The sequence below is a fragment of the Lampris incognitus genome, chromosome 6 (assembly GCF_029633865.1).
Source record: "Lampris incognitus isolate fLamInc1 chromosome 6, fLamInc1.hap2, whole genome shotgun sequence".
NCBI classification, from domain to species: domain Eukaryota; kingdom Metazoa; phylum Chordata; class Actinopteri; order Lampriformes; family Lampridae; genus Lampris; species Lampris incognitus.
The window spans coordinates 23,517,471-23,535,546 of NC_079216.1; the positions used below are offsets into that span (position 1 = coordinate 23,517,471).

The window sequence follows — 18,076 nt, forward strand, 5'->3', positions numbered from 1 at the left end:
GATGAGTTTGGTGTGGAAGAACTTGACTAGCCTGCACAGAGCCCTGACCTCAACCCCATCGAACACCCCTGGGATGAACTAGAATGGAGAATGCAAGCCAGGTCTTCTCGTCCAACATCAGTGCCTGACCTCACAAATGCTCTTCTGGATGAAAGGGCAAAAATTCCCACAGACACACTCCAAAATCTTATGGAAAGACTTTCCAGAAGAGTGGAAGCTGTTATAGCTGCAAAGGGGGGACCAACTCCATATTAACGCCTATGGATTTAGAATGGGATGTCATAAAAGCTCCTGTAGGTGTAATGGCCAGGTGTCCCAATACTTATTGTACCTATAGTGGATCTCTTTAAAGGCCATCTGTTTAGCCAATTCAAACTCAATGGAAAGTATTGCCATTATCATTGCTTATATTTAGGATGAACATGATTACTGCTGGCTTCCATGCCCCCCACTCCCAGGGGCTGAGCCCCAGAAAGCTTTCCTCTTTTTCCCCACCTATGGGCGGCCCATGCAAAGCCACACTGCATAATGGGTTTTCCCAAAACATGTTCAGAGCACTCCACAGCCACAGTGTTGCCTATAATAATGAACTGTGTGTTACCTTTATGCAGTTAACAAGCTATGAAGACGTTTGCTTTTCTCCGCAACCCTGTCAATGGAAGATGACATGTTTTTGAATTTTTGAATGTACACACCCCTCCCTTCCCCATTGGACATTGTGCACGAGTTAATGACATGTTCTTTACCGTGTAGCTTTATTGACAGCTGATGATTGCTTATGGCATGAAACAGGTTTGTACTGTCTCATAAAGAATTTACTTGATTCACTGGATTATTTTGCTCATTTGTTGAGCACTATCCCTACCGTTGAGTTTTTCTTTTAACAAAGTTATATATATATATATATATATATATATATAGATAAAATGTTTATCCCCCCGCTATAAAAATTCATTTTGAGAGGCCAAAATGGCCAAAGGTCGGTCATGGCCCTTCTGGCATGTGCTCAAACTCTAGATGGCAAGTCCATCACTGCTCATGAGTAAGGAGAGTGACCGACATCAATGCAGCTGTCGGCTGAAATTGAACAGTGTCCAAAATGCCAATGTTTTTGGTGACATACACTACCGTTCAAAAGTTTGGGATCACCCAAACAATTTCGTGTTTTCCATGAAAAGTCACACTTATTCACCACCATATGTTGTGAAATGAATAGAAAATAGAGTCAAGACATTGACAAGGTTAGAAATAATGATTTGTATTTGAAATAAGATTTTTTTTACATCAAACTTTGCTTTCGTCAAAGAATCCTCCATTTGCAGCAATTACAGCATTGCAGACCTTTGGCATTCTAGCTGTTAATTTGTCGAGGTAATCTGGAGAAATTGCACCCCACGCTTCCAGAAGCAGCTCCCACAAGTTGGATTGGTTGGATGGGCACTTCTTTGAGCAGATTGAGTTTCTGGAGCATCACATTTGTGGGGTCAATTAAACGCTCAAAATGGCCAGAAAAAGAGAACTTTCATCTGAAACTCGACAGTCTATTCTTGTTCTTAGAAATGAAGGCTATTCCATGCGAGAAATTGCTAAGAAATTGAAGATTTCCTACACCGGTGTGTACTACTCCCTTCAGAGGACAGCACAAACAGGCTCTAACAGGTACTATTTAATGAAGATGCCAGTTGGGGACCTGTGAGGCGTCTGTTTCTCAAACTAGAGACTCTAATGTACTTATCTTCTTGCTCAGTTGTGCAACGCGGCCTCCCACTTCTTTTTCTACTCTGGTTAGAGCCTGTTTGTGCTGTCCTCTGAAGGGAAATCACTAAACCATGTATTGCATGGGTAGATCAATAATTTCACAACCAGGCCACATATGTGAAAAGTTATTCAGACACTATTTTTACAAATTCAGAATTGCAGTATTAAATTTTAACAAGGGCATTAATCAATTCCAGCAATTCTAAATATATTCTGAAAAGGGAAGTTTGTATTTTATTAAGCAAAGAAAATGTATTGGACAATATGAAATATTCAATTTCCCTTTCCAATTATTGACAGTGTGTCAAGTCCAAAATCTTTTTTTGAGCCTTTTTCCATTCATCTACTGCTTAAAGTCTACTTTTCGCTATGGGGGGATTTTGAGTACAATAAAAAAAAGACACCAAACAACACAATCTGAAGCAAAAGATCCTTTTTTTTTTAATTCAAAGTGAATCTTTACATAGTACACCATCAAGTCATAATTTGACACTCACCAATAAGAGCCACCATGAAGGAACCCGCTTTTTGTGACAAAGTACAAACGACTTGGTCACATTGAAACTCACTGAGAACTAGAAGGGGAAAGAAATGACCGCAAACTTTTAAGACACATATTACATCCAAACACACATCATTTTCCCAGTCCTTATATTGTATATTGCACAGTGCAGTTGCTACATGTCAATATAGTGTAGCGTTTAAGGAAAAACAAAAAGAAATCAAAGCCACACAATCTGCAGGTTTAAAACAGTAACAGCTGGGATCTAGCAGTGGTGTCTACATGGGGTCTGGCTTTATCAAATGTCAACGCAGTAAGTCCGAAGCGGTGCGACACAAACTCCACAGCTGTCCAAAGGAACCATGTAGCTACACATCTAGTCACTTTTCAGCCCAGTTTTCAGACCTCAGGTCATCCAAACGTTTACTTTCTCACATGGGAGCCCAAAAGAAGTGCTGCTGCATTCTGGGACCTCGTCACCAGATCAGTAAATGGCTGCAGGCTAATTCCTGCAACACTGATGAAAATCCTCTGACCTGCACTACTACACAACAGTCTTCTCAGGCCTCTGACAATCCTCGAGTGTTTAGTGTTTCACTTTTTACTCTTCTATTTTTTAAAATTTCCACCTGTTCCTGTACTTGTTTACTTGTGTGTGCTTATGCGATGGTGATGTTATCTGTACTGCTTTTTTTCTGTTATTTATTTATTCTATCGTACAGCACTTTGGTCAACTGCGCTTGTTTTTAAATGTTCTTTATAAAATAAAGGTGAAAGCTGAACGAGGCTGCTGGGCACCGTGTGCTTGCACAGCTTTATCTGCAGATACGCCGATGACATAACTAAATATAAGGCAGGCGGGATTACTTTTAGCGAGATCCTACGTCATCAACCCAAAATGCCGGGGATTATGGTTTAATACATTACTGTGGTCACATATATGCACATCTCATCACAGGTGTTTAGCGGAAAGAAAATCATAAGCTAATCAATTAACACAGGATTAAGATTAACCAATTTGTTCTCCTAATAAAAATCTACCTTCGTCAAGTGAAGATCACTGTGCCATGACATACCAACACATGCCTAGTCTATGCATTATAATTATAAGTCTAAAATGTATTTCAAGCTAACAGTGCATGCTCCCATGTTGCTACTGTTGCATGCAAGAGCAGGGATCGTCAACACGGTAACACATGAGACAAACACACAGCACACGCCCAACAACCAACAGAGCAAAACCATTAAAATACAACACAACAGAGCACATGTTGTATATGAAGGGGCAACTTTGGGACCTTTAAAAATGTGAACTGATAAAGCATTATGAAATATCCCACTGTTAAACTATCAACCAATAACACAAGAGCTCTCAGAGCACAACACAGACACAACGTAATATTTACTACGCCACCTCAGCAAACCGAAAGACAACTCGAGTTCCACGAATACATTCACAGCGTAGAATAGAGCTTTGCACTTTTACTGAGTTCAGACCCCGTGTGTGTGTGTGTGTGTGTGTGTGTGTGTGTGTGTGTGTGTGTGTGTTAATGTGTGTGTGTGTACGCTGTTCTCGATGTTTAGAGCGCAACTTACTTTCCCTGACTGGTTCTTTCTTAGGATATTACAGAAGCGCGAGACTGTTTCAGAGCTTCTCTTCTCATAAATGTAGGACTTTGGGCTGAGTGACGCGAGTATTGGGAGCTGATCCCCGTAGAAAGACCTAGTCTAGCTGAAACCACACAAACGAGACACGAACCACACGTTTAAAGAAGGCACTAGTAGTACAGTACAGAGAACTGTAAATACGGTCCAATGACAAAAAGCCGCTTCATCGGAAACTGAACTAGAAAAAACAAAAGAAAACAACACAGTAATTACTGAACGCGAGCATGAAACCAAACGTCATTCGAGGATGAAATACTGATGCAAACACACATACACACACACACACACACACACACACACACACCAAAAAGCAACAGGATGAAAAATAGGAAAACTCATACTTCCATTACAGCAGTTTACAATCACTTCAAAACAACAAAGCAAATGTACAGAGGCACTAGCATATCGACACACCAGTCAGTATACTCTATCATCAGAATTTGTCCACTTCAACTGTATCTAGTCATCAGAACTCCATTACAAAAGTAAGAATGCAGGGTAGGAACAGATTAGTCCTCTAAATTCACAGCTACACAAGTGGCAGATAATCAGTACATAGCAGCTCATTTTCTATACATTCAAAATACAATTTGCCAAACAAAGCTAAGAAAAATAAAACCTCAACCTCATGTTTAAAATAGATATATCTCACAATATATTCAGATATGTGGATGACAGCAGCAGCGGCGGCGGCGTGCCGGAGGTGACCAGTAGAAGGTGAGGAGCGCCGATGCTGTGGAGAACTGATCAGGCGGAGCAGTCTTTGGTGCTGATTGGAATCACGAGACCAGCTGACGGGACAGGAGGCGTCCGTTCAGACAACGCGGAAGCTTATGAAACACCGGGTATCAAGAACACGAGAAGAAAAACAAGGCTATGCATCCACCCTGAAGGAATGTATCAAAAATGACAAAAACCAGCTTCAAAAACCATAGGGACAAAGAAGTTTACCTCCTACAGACTCGACAAGAAAATAAAAGAACAAAATAAGAGCAAACATCACACCCCTAATACTCCAAAAGCCCAGCAATGATACTATAAGTTCAAAGGTTATTTAAAAACACTGAAAAGCATATTTAGGATGAAACATACTGATCTACCTGTTTGTATGTTTGCTTTTAGTCCATGCCTCTCCCGGTACACTCATCTAAGACGCCAAATGCATTAACGCAAGCATCGCCTAAACACCGCAACCCAGAGGCCATGTCGATTGTATTGCAGGTACAGTAAACAGTGACAATACTGTTGTGAATTAAGTACTATAATGAATAGAAATCGATTATCAAAATATCAAATCATTCTGTATGTACATAAAAAGCTCATTCAGTCTAAGCCCTAGACGTTTAGCCTCCAGCCAAAATAAAAATCATCCACTGAGTTCGAATACAAAACAACGCCCGAACTTTGAAATCAGAACATTGCCTAAAGCACAATCCTCAGGTCTTTACACCATGGTTTCCATTTTACACAGTCTGGGCTTCAAGTGCTGCAAGCCCGTCTAGCGTTACACACTATAAACTCCTGAAGTAATGTCTCTGTGTTTAAGGCACTAGAAGGTGTTGGCGGTAGTGGGCCTGCCTGAAATGAACAGAGAGGAACGTCGAGTCCTGGTTAATACAGACTTGGATGGCTTCACAAACAGATTTCGCCAGCTAGCACACGCTACAAGGCAAACAGGGATAAAGGGAAACAAAGGCTAAACAGAGAACCAAGTAAAGTCCAGCTTCTGACCAACTTGCTCAGAACGCAGAGGCAACACATGACAGTAAATAATGCAGAAGGTACACATCATGAAACGAATTTCTCAATCATCAACCCTAGTGAATGCATTCACTTGTACGTGATGTCACCTTCTTATAAAGCTTTGTAGATTTAAACCCATCATTTAACTCAATTGTCTGACATGATTTCAACAGGAGGTCTTTAGGAGTCCACCTTTCTTTCATAACTCAACTCAATTGTGTGCGGAAATGAGGTGACCAAAGCCTTGATTTTCAGTATCATTTTCATCCTCAATCCGACATAAATTCACGCTAGTTTCAGCGTCATTGCTAGTTTTTCCTTCTAATCCCCACCAACTCTCCTCAATTACCGCAATTTCCTCTGTGTCATCTTTATTGTCACAAATGTCCATTTTTTGCTTTGCCGGTGCTTCTGCCAGCCCAGGTCAACGCCCAAGCCAATTTCCTGTTCCCCTCCCTCGTCATGAGATGCTTTCGATAACCCACCCTGCTCCTCAGATATAGGAGAACTGATGGTGGTGGCGGACCTTGGTAGGGCTGAGGGGGAAGCCTGTGTAGGCAGCTGGTGAGGCCATGTAGGGGTGAGGAGGAGGAGGAGGAGGAGGGGGGGGTGGGGGGAAAGGAGGCTTGAACTGGTGGTGGGGGTAGCCTGGCTGGTGGTGGGGGTGGATGGTTGGGGAGGGGAGGAGCCTGTGGGGATGGGGAGGAGGGTGTCCAGGGTGGTGGGGGTGGGTGCTGATGCCCAGAGTCACCTGGTGAACTATAGTGCCTCCTTGGGGATGGGAGAGACCATAGCCCGCCTGGAGGAGGGTGGGAGGGGGAGGGTGAGAAGGTAGGATGGGATGCGGGTGGTGTGTGGCGGCGAGGGGTCCAGTGGGAGGGTAGGACAGCAGGGTGTGTGTGGGGAGGCCCTGGGTATGTGTGTGGGGGGCAGAGGAGTTGTGAGTAGGGCTGCTGTGTTGTAGATGTGTGAAGGTGTGCGTGTGAACGCTTGGGGGGATGTAGGCATGTGGTCGCAGGGGCCCGTAGTTGCCGTTCCATTCCTTGTTGGAACCGTAGGGCTGTACCTGAGGGATGGAGAGAAGCACATTAACAGTTTAGAAAAAGGCCTGATATGTTAAAGCCCCCATAGGGAAGTTTTTTTCAACACTTTGTGGAAAGGTTGATGCTAGATCCAACCAGGTGTAGGCACGGAAGTAGCCGTGATTGTCTGTTGCGTCGGCCAATAGACAGTGCGGAACCTCAAAGCGCACTGACTGCCAGACCGACAGACAGAGCAATAGTTGGGGCATATTAAGTTAACGTTAGTTAGCTAGCGACAGCAACAGCGGTAGCGTTAGGGTTACAGTACGATCTGGCAATGTTAAGGTCAGTTGTAAGCTATCTAGCTAAATGTTTCAGTGCATATCGTTTGTTTCAAGTCAGTGTGCTTCGAGGTTCCGCGCTGTCTATTGGCCGACGCAACAGCCAATCAAGGCTGCAACAGCCAATCATTGCTACTTCCGTGCCTACACCCCGTTGGATCTAGCATCAACCTTGCTGAAAGCCAAACAAATCAAAAACCAAAGCATAAGAAATTGTAGACATTACATAGAAATGCCAACCATTTTAGTGTGGAGACCTTTGGAACAGTCCTTAATACAGGGACTTGTTTGAGGCTCCTCATCAATAATCTCTAAGGTCAACAACCATTGAATGAATTTGGAAAGGAACTGGGTACATCATCTGAACAATAATTCTGGAAAGTCACTCCTGTATGATAAACTGGGGATCCATTTTCACCCACCCATGAAGTAATGTTGGGTACCATGTCAGGATTTAAAACAACGCCCTTAACCCACGGCCCCCAACCCCACCGCCATCTTCAGAGAGGAACTCCGCTAACCTGTTTGAAGCCCAGAGACTGCTTCTGCTGCTGGAGCGCCGTCACCCTCTGCTGACGGGACAGGGAGGGGAGGAGGGGCACGGAAGAGGGGGCGTTCTGTCGCCCTGCAAGGCCGCAGCGTCCTTTGGACTGCGACCAGGAGACCAAGGCTGGCAGACATGGAGAGAAGACAAAAGTGAGTTTGGCGGATACACTGAGACGATGCTTGGAACTGTAAGACTGAAAAGAACCAAACACTGCAACGACTGTTTGGACTTCAAACAACAGCAATCTGAAGACCAGAAACATGCAACACAGAGGCAGTATGGAACAAGATTACTGTGCTGGACTGAACAAGGTACGAACGGTGGCCACTGAGATCTCAAGCCAACCTTTGGTTTGCAAAATTTAATACTTTTGAAAAATGCTTTTCGTCAGAAAGGGTAAGACAGCTGGCTTGAGACTGACTATAATATAGCTTTAACAGTAAATAATGAACTAATCATAAAATGATTAGGAATTTTTTATTTTTGTTTTTAGATAACTAACTTATCAAATTTAACTAAGATAAAAAATCGTGACATTTTAGAAACAAGAAAGAAGTTCGCTGACAGAAACTATATGAAAGTGTTTCTGTTTATTTTGAGAAGCTAAGACAATTGTGGTCACTATCTTCTTCTTCTTACAGCTTATTCCCTGTTTCTCAGGGTTCGCCACAGTGGATTTTACAGTTCCGATCGGTACCCTGTGAGGGGCACAGCGCCAACGGTGGCCATTGTTAAATCCGGGCCTTGACCGACCCGGTATGGTGTTGTCAATTCACACACTGATTTGACAACATTTTTACGTTTAATTGTGGTCACCATCTTGTTCAATCCATGTTGATTTTTGGCTGGGCCGGCCAGCGGGGCCAGCCCTAAAACTGGACATGTCTGTCACTGATAATGTTCAGCGTGACCGAGAGAACAAGTCACCACAATTGGGCTGCTGGATCAGGTGACAAATAACGTCACTGAAGTTACACGATTGGTTGGCCAACCAATGACATCGCTGGTAAACACGGAAGTGTGAGTTTCCATGTTGGCGGCGGCTCTTTCAAAATGAGTCTGCGCAGCGGTTCCAGCTCATTCCACATCACACGCTAACACACGGAATATACTGCGCTCGTGGATGCCACTGAAATGCTAAAAATAATATTTTGCTGCTCTTTCCACATCTGGTTACATACTAACAGTCCACCACAGAGCAGAGTAGGAGAGAAAACAACCCCAAGCACCCCAAATAACAACCACTCTGACGAAACACTCAATACACAGTCTTCTTCTTCTTTTAGCTTGTTCCCTGTTTCTCAGGGGTCGCCACAGATGATTTTATAGTTTCCATCGGTACCCTGCGAGGGCACAGCACCAACGGCGGCCATTGTTAACCCGGGCCTCAACCGATCTATTACGAAGCCTTGACCAATCCGGTATGGTCTTGTCAATCCACATAATGATTTGGCAACATTTTACGTCAGACGCCCTTCCTGACACAACCACTAACCCTGCGGACGGGGGCACAGGTAAAGCGCTGGACGCCATCCCGGTATTCATGGACTTGCGCCCATGCCTGTCGCATTAAAACACTCAGTAGAGAGTGAGTCTTAGAAAAACATCTGCAGACAGAGACAGGTGGAAGAGGAGGGGGAGTTATTAGATTAGTAATAATTACAATTAAATTGTCTTTAAAATCGAACATCCCAAGATATGAGTGAAATGTATTGTTCTTGCAACTGCATTTATAACCTTTTAAAAAAAAATTTTTTTTTTTACTCGAATGTCACTTAACCACATCGTGTTATACTACTTCAGTAGACTTTAACAACAATTATTACTGAGACCACTACAGAAAATGGCAGATGAACATTTAATATCCAGGAACTCACATTATAGACACTACCGCTGACTATCCCTGTAACAAACTGGCCCCAATTTTGAACATTGACCACACATGCTCCAACCATGGTCTTGGTGAAGTAAGAACCCAACAGTGTCCAGCATCTCTTACAACCAAATAAAGCAAGAATAGCCACGGACATCTCGAAATGTAAACAGAGAATATAAAACAAAAAAAAAAGTGAAAAATCTTCAGTATGTATCCACTTTTTGTCATGTTGTGTGTTGCATTATCTGTCATCCTGTGTTGCGTTTGGTTTTGTGCGATGTCAGAAACCTTTCCCCGCGTGACCAGTTGCTGCTGGTGATGTGCCCAGCGAACACCGCTGATGTGCTGTTGAGATTTGAAAGGTGTGCAACTCGGTGACACTGCAAGCCTTTGTGATCCGGCCACACAACACCTATTCTCTGCGACACATGCAGATGTTTATGTGTACTTATATAGAATGTGAACTAATGACAGCGTTAGTCCACTGTCTTTCAAATCTCTCTGCCGAATTCAAGTATCCCTCCCTGGCATGGACAGGCAAAGCACACAGGACAACCGGCAGCAGGCAGTTGGAGGGATCCAGGCCCAGTACGGCCACCAACGCATGGTGCCATCCATTTAATATAACAAGCAGAGAGCATGTAGTTACACGAAATGACAACGTCCTTAAAGCTGTTTACTGGGTGAGGTTCCCTTGATGGCAACAGTATGGCCTGCAAGAGCCAGAGGACAAAACGGCACTGAAGCAGCTGGTTTTGCTTGTTTTGGAAGCAGGACGAGAGCAGGACTGGAAGATTGTTCAGCTGGCAATCAATCGATCAATCAATCAATCAATCAATCAATCAATATGAGTTATACGCTTAAGATATAAGTGTTGTATAGTATTTAAGTGTTGACAAGTAAAATTTTAGGGGTGTCTAACAGAAAACATCGTATTTTATATATAAATATCACAATTTATCAAATGAACAGTACAAATCTCTGACTGCACTTCTATGTCCATTTTACCCCTAACTGGTTCATCTGCCTTCAAGATGCCCCTCTCAAGGGAACGACTATGAAACCAATAAAAATTACTGTCTATTGAAGAAATTTTGGGGCTGGTGGAGGAACATAATAACAATGTAGGTTATTTTTTTCATAGATGTAATATAAAACTCTTAATTTTACTGCCATCGAGGAACTGTCTCGCTTCTCTTTACGCGAAGTGGCTCTGGATCTGTCATAAAACACAGCAACATGTCGCACTCAGCTACACAAAACAAAAAAGGGAAAAAAGTGTGTAGAGAAAGATAAAGATAAAAAACAGATCAAACTAGACCGTTGGCACTCAGCAAGAAGCATGAAAAGGCGTTGGGTAAGTTTTTAGGCTGATCTATGGGCAGCTTTAAATTCTTCTACCAACAGTTTAACTGGGACAGACAGAGGGAAGAAGAGAGTAGTTTAACTGAACTGAGATCAGTGCCTTAATGTGACATGTGGCAGGAACCATCACAGAGAAACACAGACTTTGTGATACTACACAAAGAGAAATGCATCCACCTTTCCTTCACTTTCGGGCAACCAGCATGGTCATGTTCACACTGTCCTTTATACGTCTTCAATAAGGACTCGTTTTAGATATTTCAGAGGCAGCCTAAATGCTGCCCCCTCCTTGTGAAGCGATCCCTAACTCAAAATGACACCAATGGGGGCAGCTGTTACTCTGCTGACAGATTTTTTTTTCAATTTTCTCCCTTTTTCTCCCCAGTTATATCTGGCCAATTACCCTGCTCTTTTTGAGCCGTCCCGATTGCTGCTCCACCCCCTCTCTGCTGATCAGGGGGTGCTAGTGCAGCAACCGGGACAAATACCCACATCCGACTTCCCACCCGCAGACACGGCCAATTGTTTCTGTAGAGACGCCCAGTCAAGACGGAGGTAACACGGGGATTCGAACCGCCGACCCCCGTGTTGGTAGGCAATGGAATGGACCGCTACGCTACCCAGGTGTCCTGCTGATAGATATTTGTCCTCACCTGCATGCCTTGCCTGAACCATCAAAGTTACATAGAAGGCTACGGTGCCACAGACGGTTACAGACTAGAGCAGCCCCGTTGGGCGAGCTGAGCTGTGTTTCAGAGGTAAGGCAGCAGATATTGCCAAAGTTGCAATAAACATCATAATCTTGTGATCTATTTCTATGATGACAAGCATGCCCAGTTTCACAGTTACGGCACTGAAAATGCCTGAATAATGCTCTTTGTTGCCATGACATGGTCAGGCTATGACAAGATAACAGATTTTATTCATGTTGCGATAGCTAAATCTTTGAGTAACGTTGGCGCCAGTGCAACCGGAAGTTATTTTAGCTACATATTGCAAACATCTCGCTCATATGAGTTGAAGTTTTTACATGTTATTGCTAGCTGCCGGGCATAATAACGTACGCTAATGTTGAGTTTCGCAGAGCTAACTTGAACGGGATTGTGTGAATGTCAACAAGTTCATTTGTTGATGACTTAAGATAATGTTGAAAAGTTCCCTTTTAATTAAACATACGCTTAAAGGCATTTCAGTGAAATTTAGTGTTGAACTTTATGTTATTCTAAATTCTGATACCAAGATTTTACTTTTTACTGCAAATGTATATCGGCCCCAAATATTGGTTATCAGTCTGTTTTATTGCTGATAATCGGTACTGGCCCTGGAAAAACCCTATCGGTCGATCCCTAATTACAAGCCATTCATTCAAACACTTATGATATGTCAAGAAATAATGTATAGAAGGCCTAATACCATTTTTTGGTCCCTGCAAAAAATGTTCTCTAAAAACCAATTCACCTATGTTTAATGCGTAAGGGAGGGGCAGTATGAACACGCCAGTTCTGTGTTGATTGTCGAAATGTAAAATCTTTTCTTTCACGGGGTTGTTTTTCCTTCTGCTACATTGCTGCTCTGGTGGAGGGAAAGTCAAAGACTAGGCAATACTGAGATTGTCTTTTTTAAGGATGCATCTCTAATGTATGAGCAAGGTTGCTCTGTGACGGTATCGCGTCATCACCTGTTATAGCCTCTATGACCCACTAGAGGGCGGTAAGACCCTGTTGCTCCCATAAAACCTGCAAAGCAGACACCACCAAAGCACAGGAGAAAGACCACATAACAGCTGGAACACATTTATGGCAAAATATCTTTGAATGTTAAACTACACAAAATATGCAGTTACAAACTCAAAAAACAGATGCTATACTCCAAAGCTGAGAACTCTTAGTAAAAAATACAGGTTTTACCAAAACAGTGGGTTTATATTTGAATAAGTCCACTTTAAACTCTGCCGTTTACTTTTCTGTGTATAGCCAAGAAAAAGACACATACAGACCAGCTATGTGAATGAAATACCAAAAAAAAAAAACCCAAAAACTGTCACCCTGTTAGAATGACAAAAAGCTCCACTGACCGATTCGCTCTTCTGTTCCCACGCTGCCGTTGTTGTTGTTGTTCTGCACTCTCATTGGTGGAACCACCATGGTCCTGACGCCGCACGGACTCTTGCCCTGCACTGCAGGCAGAGCCCGTCTTGCTGCCATGTTCGGGCGGTTTTCATGGTTATTGTTGCTCAGATAACGGTACGAGCTGCTCTCACGGGCGGAGGTGGATGTGTCTGAGGTGGGCGAGCCCTCCACTGTGTCGCAGCCGCTCCCGTGGCCATCATCCTCTGACATGCTGGGCAAAAACGACAGACTGAATGTAACTCTTGATTGAAACAAGCAATGCTGAATAGAAGAGGCAGGTGCAGTCCCATTTCAACCAAGAAACTTTGAGCAATAAAAAGATCAATGCACCATAATGAAGTGGTCCTTGGAAACCTGGTTAGCTCCCCTTCCCCCACTTTGGTTTTTCTAGAACTGACTCCACGTCACTCGTGTAAAGAAAAATGTACCATGCTTATAATCAAGCTGGAAAGTTTAAATATCAGTGAGGGATCTGCTTACATCAAATCAAAACTCAGTGTCAGCCCCTACAGAGGGGCTGGATGTATAAGAAACGTAACTGTATGAGAAACAACAACCACCATTTACATAGAAATCAAAGACATTGCAAAAAAAAGTCAAATCAAAATAATTTTTCTACAACCTCCGAATAGCACTTCTCCAAGAGTTTGTACTATATGAAACTAGGGATGTGTATTTTTAACTTTCCAACACAAGGCCACAAATTTTAGACAAAAAAATAACTTAGAGCAACTAATTCTACATATAGAATACCCAACAAAGGCTATTACACACACACACACACACATTATATATATATATATATATATATATGGAGATGGCCCGAAGAGGTGGAAAGGAAGGCAATGTTGGCATTAAGTTTCCTTTTCCTGTAACATTTTATTTTAAATCATAAGTGAGAATTCCTTCACAATTCTCAACAAATAGGTTTCTATATTGCAATCTTAGTAATTTGACAAAACAGTAAATAAGTAAAGCCAAAACAGTAGATTTTTTATTCTTAAAAGTTGAGAACAAACATAACGTGCAATTTCTCACTAAGTTATTTGTTCATCACTTGGTGTAAAAAAAAGAAAAGAAAAAACGAAGAAGATAAACAAAGTCTCTTGTATGTCACACTATATAATGGAAACGTGAAACCTTGATTTATCCCCCTTCTCTGACTTTTTAGTTTAAATTACATTACTGTCACATTCTATGAAATGCTAAATCATGACCTACATCAGCCGACAGCACACTGACTGTGCCCAGTGCCAACAGGTGACACTGTCAGGGGACACCCGAAATGGTCGTGAAGTGGAAACAAAAAACATGCAGTTGCATGAATGACGTTACTACTTGCTTTGAGAAACCCAGAAAGAGGAGACGCAGGTTGGCAATTCTCCATAGTGAGCTTAAAGTCCAGTGATATCTCTAGTAGGGTATTCACGTCTACTCCATTTTAGTAGTCGTAAACTACTCCCAAAAATTAGTCGATTAATCGCGGGAGATGTATTATTTTTTCACCCAATGATCATCAAAACTGTCTCAAACACTTCCAGTAAAGGGTTAACTAATGTTGGCAGGACCAACCAGGGGTAGAGGAAGTAGCAGAGTCTTGTACTGGCTCTGAGAAGCTGTTCATAAATGAGGAGCAATCTGATTGGGCTAAAATCCATTTTCCCACTGAATCAGAAGACTGGTATCCTTATGAATTCCCCCTTGTATGATGGACTATGTTTTATTATTTTCAATTAGTGTATGTCATGTATTTAATTTATTATTGTTTGTACCCTTATTTTCATAATACATTACTGTATATTTGTCATGTGACATTCAATCTCTATGTACTTCCTGATATAATGTATAGAAATGTTTACATACTGTTCCCTTTGGCACTTTGGATATATCTATGTATTTTTGGATGGAATGTACACTGCTCAAAAAAATAAAGGGAACACCTAAAAACACAAAGAGGAGGCCAAAGAGGAGGTTTATGGGGGAGGGCATGCAGGTGGCTGGTGTGACAGGGGAAGACGCAGAAGACAGGAAGAAACGGAAACGGATGATCCGCTGTGGCGACCCCTAACGGGAGCAGCTGGTGGTAGTAGTAGTAGATATACACTACCGTTCAAAAGTTTGGGATCACCCAAACAATTTTGTGTTTTCCATGAAAAGTCACACTTATTCACCACCATATGTTGTGAAATGAATAGAAAATAGAGTCAAGACATTGACAAGGTTAGAAATAATGATTTGTATTTGAAATAAGATTTTTTTTACATCAAACTTTGCTTTCGTCAAAGAATCCTCCATTTGCAGCAATTACAGCATTGCAGACCTTTGGCATTCTAGCTGTTAATTTGTTGAGGTAATCTGGAGAAATTGCACCCCACGCTTCCAGAAGCAGCTCCCACAAGTTGGATTGGTTGGATGGGCACTTCTTTGAGCAGATTGAGTTTCTGGAGCATCACATTTGTGGGGTCAATTAAATGCTCAAAATGGCCAGAAAAAGAGAACTTTCATCTGAAACTCGACAGTCTATTCTTGTTCTTAGAAATGAAGGCTATTCCATGCGAGAAATTGCTAAGAAATTGAAGATTTCCTACACCGGTGTGTACTACTCCCTTCAGAGGACAGCACAAACAGGCTCTAACAGGTACTATTTAATGAAGATGCCAGTTGGGGACCTGTGAGGCATCTGTTTCTCAAACTAGAGACTCTAATGTACTTATCTTCTTGCTCAGTTGTGCAACGCGGCCTCCCACTTCTTTTTCTACTCTGGTTAGAGCCTGTTTGTGCTGTCCTCTGAAGGGAGTAGTACACACCGGTGTAGGAAATCTTCAATTTCTTAGCAATTTCTCGCATGGAATAGCCTTCATTTCTAAGAACAAGAATAGACTGTCGAGTTTCAGATGAAAGTTCTCTTTTTCTGGCCATTTTGAGCGTTTAATTGACCCCACAAATGTGATGCTCCAGAAACTCAATCTGCTCAAAGAAGTGCCCATCCAACCAATCCAACTTGTGGGAGCTGCTTCTGGAAGCGTGGGGTGCAATTTCTCCAGATTACCTCGACAAATTAACAGCTAGAATGCCAAAGGTCTGCAATGCTGTAATTGCTGCAAATGGAGGATTCTTTGACGAAAGCAAAGTTTGATGTAAAAAAAATCTTATTTCAAATACAAATCATTATTTCTAACCTTGTCAATGTCTTGACTCTATTTTCTATTCATTTCACAACATATGGTGGTGAATAAGTGTGACTTTTCATGGAAAACACGAAATTGTTTGGGTGATCCCAAACTTTTGAACGGTAGTGTATATATACTGCTCAAAAAAATAAAGGGAACACCTAAAAACACAATATAGACCTCGATGAATGAAATATTTCAGCTGAAAATCTTTATTTATTAGACAGAGGAATGTGTTTAGAGCAAAATATCCGAAGAATGATCAATGGAAATCAAAATCATTAGCCCATTAAGGTCTGGACTCAGAATCATACTCAAAATCAAAGTGGAAAATGAGAACATAGGCTGATCCAACTTCTGTGGAAATTCTTCAAGACGATTCAAAATGAGGCTCAGTAGTGTGTGGCCTCCACGTGCCTGTATGCACTCCCTACAACGTCTGGGCATGCTCCTGATGAGACGACGGATGGTCTCCTGAGGGATCTCCTCCCAGACCTGGATCAGGGCATCGGTCAACTCCTGGACAGTCTGTGGTGCGACATCGCGTTGGCGGATTGTACGAGACATGATGTCCCAGAGGTGCTCGATTGGATTCAGGTCTGGGGAACGTGCAGGCCAGTCCATAGCATCAATGCCCTCGACATACAGGAACTGCTGACACACTCTGGCCACATGAGGACGAGCATTGTCATGCATGAGCAGGAACCCAGGGCCCACTGCACCAGCATATGGTCTGACAATGGGTCTGAGGATCTCATCCCGGTACCTAATGGCAGTCATGGTACCTCTGGCTAGCACGTAGAGGTCTGTGCGGCCCTCCAAGGATATGCCTCCCCAGACCATCACTGACCCACCGCCAAACCGGTCATGCTGGAGGATGTTGCAGGCAGCAGAACGTTCTCCACAGCGTCTCCAGACTCTCTCACGTCTGTCACATGTGTTCAGTGTGAACCTGCTCTCATCTGTGAAGAGCACAGGGCGCCAATGGCGAATCTGCCAACCAAGATGTTCTCTGGCAAAGGTCAATCGGGCTGCACGGTGTTGGGCTGTGAGCACAGGCCCCAATTGTGGACGTCGGGCCCTCATACCATCCTCATGCATTCTGTTTCTCACTGTTTGAGCAGAAACCTGCACATTAGTGGCCTGTTGAAGGTCGTTTTGTAGGGCTCCGGCAGTGCTCCTCCTGTTCCTCCTTGCACAAAGGACCAGATAGCGGTCCTGCTGCAGGGTTGTTGTCCTCCTGCGGCCCCCTCCACGTCTCCTGGTGTACTGGCCTGTCTCCTGGTACCTCCTCCATGCTCTGGACACTGTGCTGGGAGACACATCAAATCTTCTTGCCACAGCACGCATTGATGTGCCATCCTGGATGAGCTGCACTACCTGAGCAACTTCTGTAGGTTGCAGATACCGCCTCATGCCACCTCTAGTGGTGAGGGCACTAGCAAAATGAAAAACTAACCAAAGATCGGCCAGAAAAGATGAGGACAGGCAAATGGTCTGTGGCCACCACCTGCAAATCCATTCCTTTTATAGGGGTTGTCTTGCAAATTGTCTAATTTCCACCTGGTGGAAATTAGACAATTTACCAACAGGTGAAATTGATTCACAAATCAGTGTTGCTTCCTAACTGGACAGGTTGATATCTCAAAAGTGTGATTGACTTGGAGCTACATTGCATTGCTTATGTGTTCCCTTTATTTTTTTGAGCAGTGTATATTTGCCATGTTTTATAATGACTTTCTTCAAGAATCTGTACATGAATATGAACAATGTTCAATAAAAATATATATATATATATAAAAAAGAAAAAAGATTGGACTAAAATCCAGGAAGCTGTCTGAGCTGGAGGGTTACTGCAGTAACAACATGGCTGCTTTCTCGCGGGTGTTTTGGTTTAACCCATGACCGTGTTAAAGCAACATTATGCAACGTCTTTACCTTAAAATAACAGCGAC

At 42.8% G+C, this 18,076-nt stretch overlaps 1 protein-coding gene across 1 annotated transcript in view; it reads right to left on the reverse strand.

Moving 5' to 3' along the window:
* Positions 1 to 2,181: 2,181 nt before the first annotated feature.
* Positions 2,182 to 18,076, reverse strand: part of LOC130113779 (homeodomain-interacting protein kinase 3-like) — a 118,981-nt gene continuing 103,086 nt past the window's right edge. Inside the window, exons 16-18 of the mRNA XM_056281403.1 lie at positions 12,897 to 13,162; positions 7,556 to 7,704; positions 2,182 to 6,737 (exon numbers count right to left, since the gene is read on the reverse strand). Of these exons, the coding sequence (XP_056137378.1) occupies positions 6,165 to 6,737; positions 7,556 to 7,704; positions 12,897 to 13,162 (988 nt within the window). The 3' untranslated portion in view covers positions 2,182 to 6,164. The remainder of the gene's footprint in view (positions 6,738 to 7,555; positions 7,705 to 12,896; positions 13,163 to 18,076) is intronic.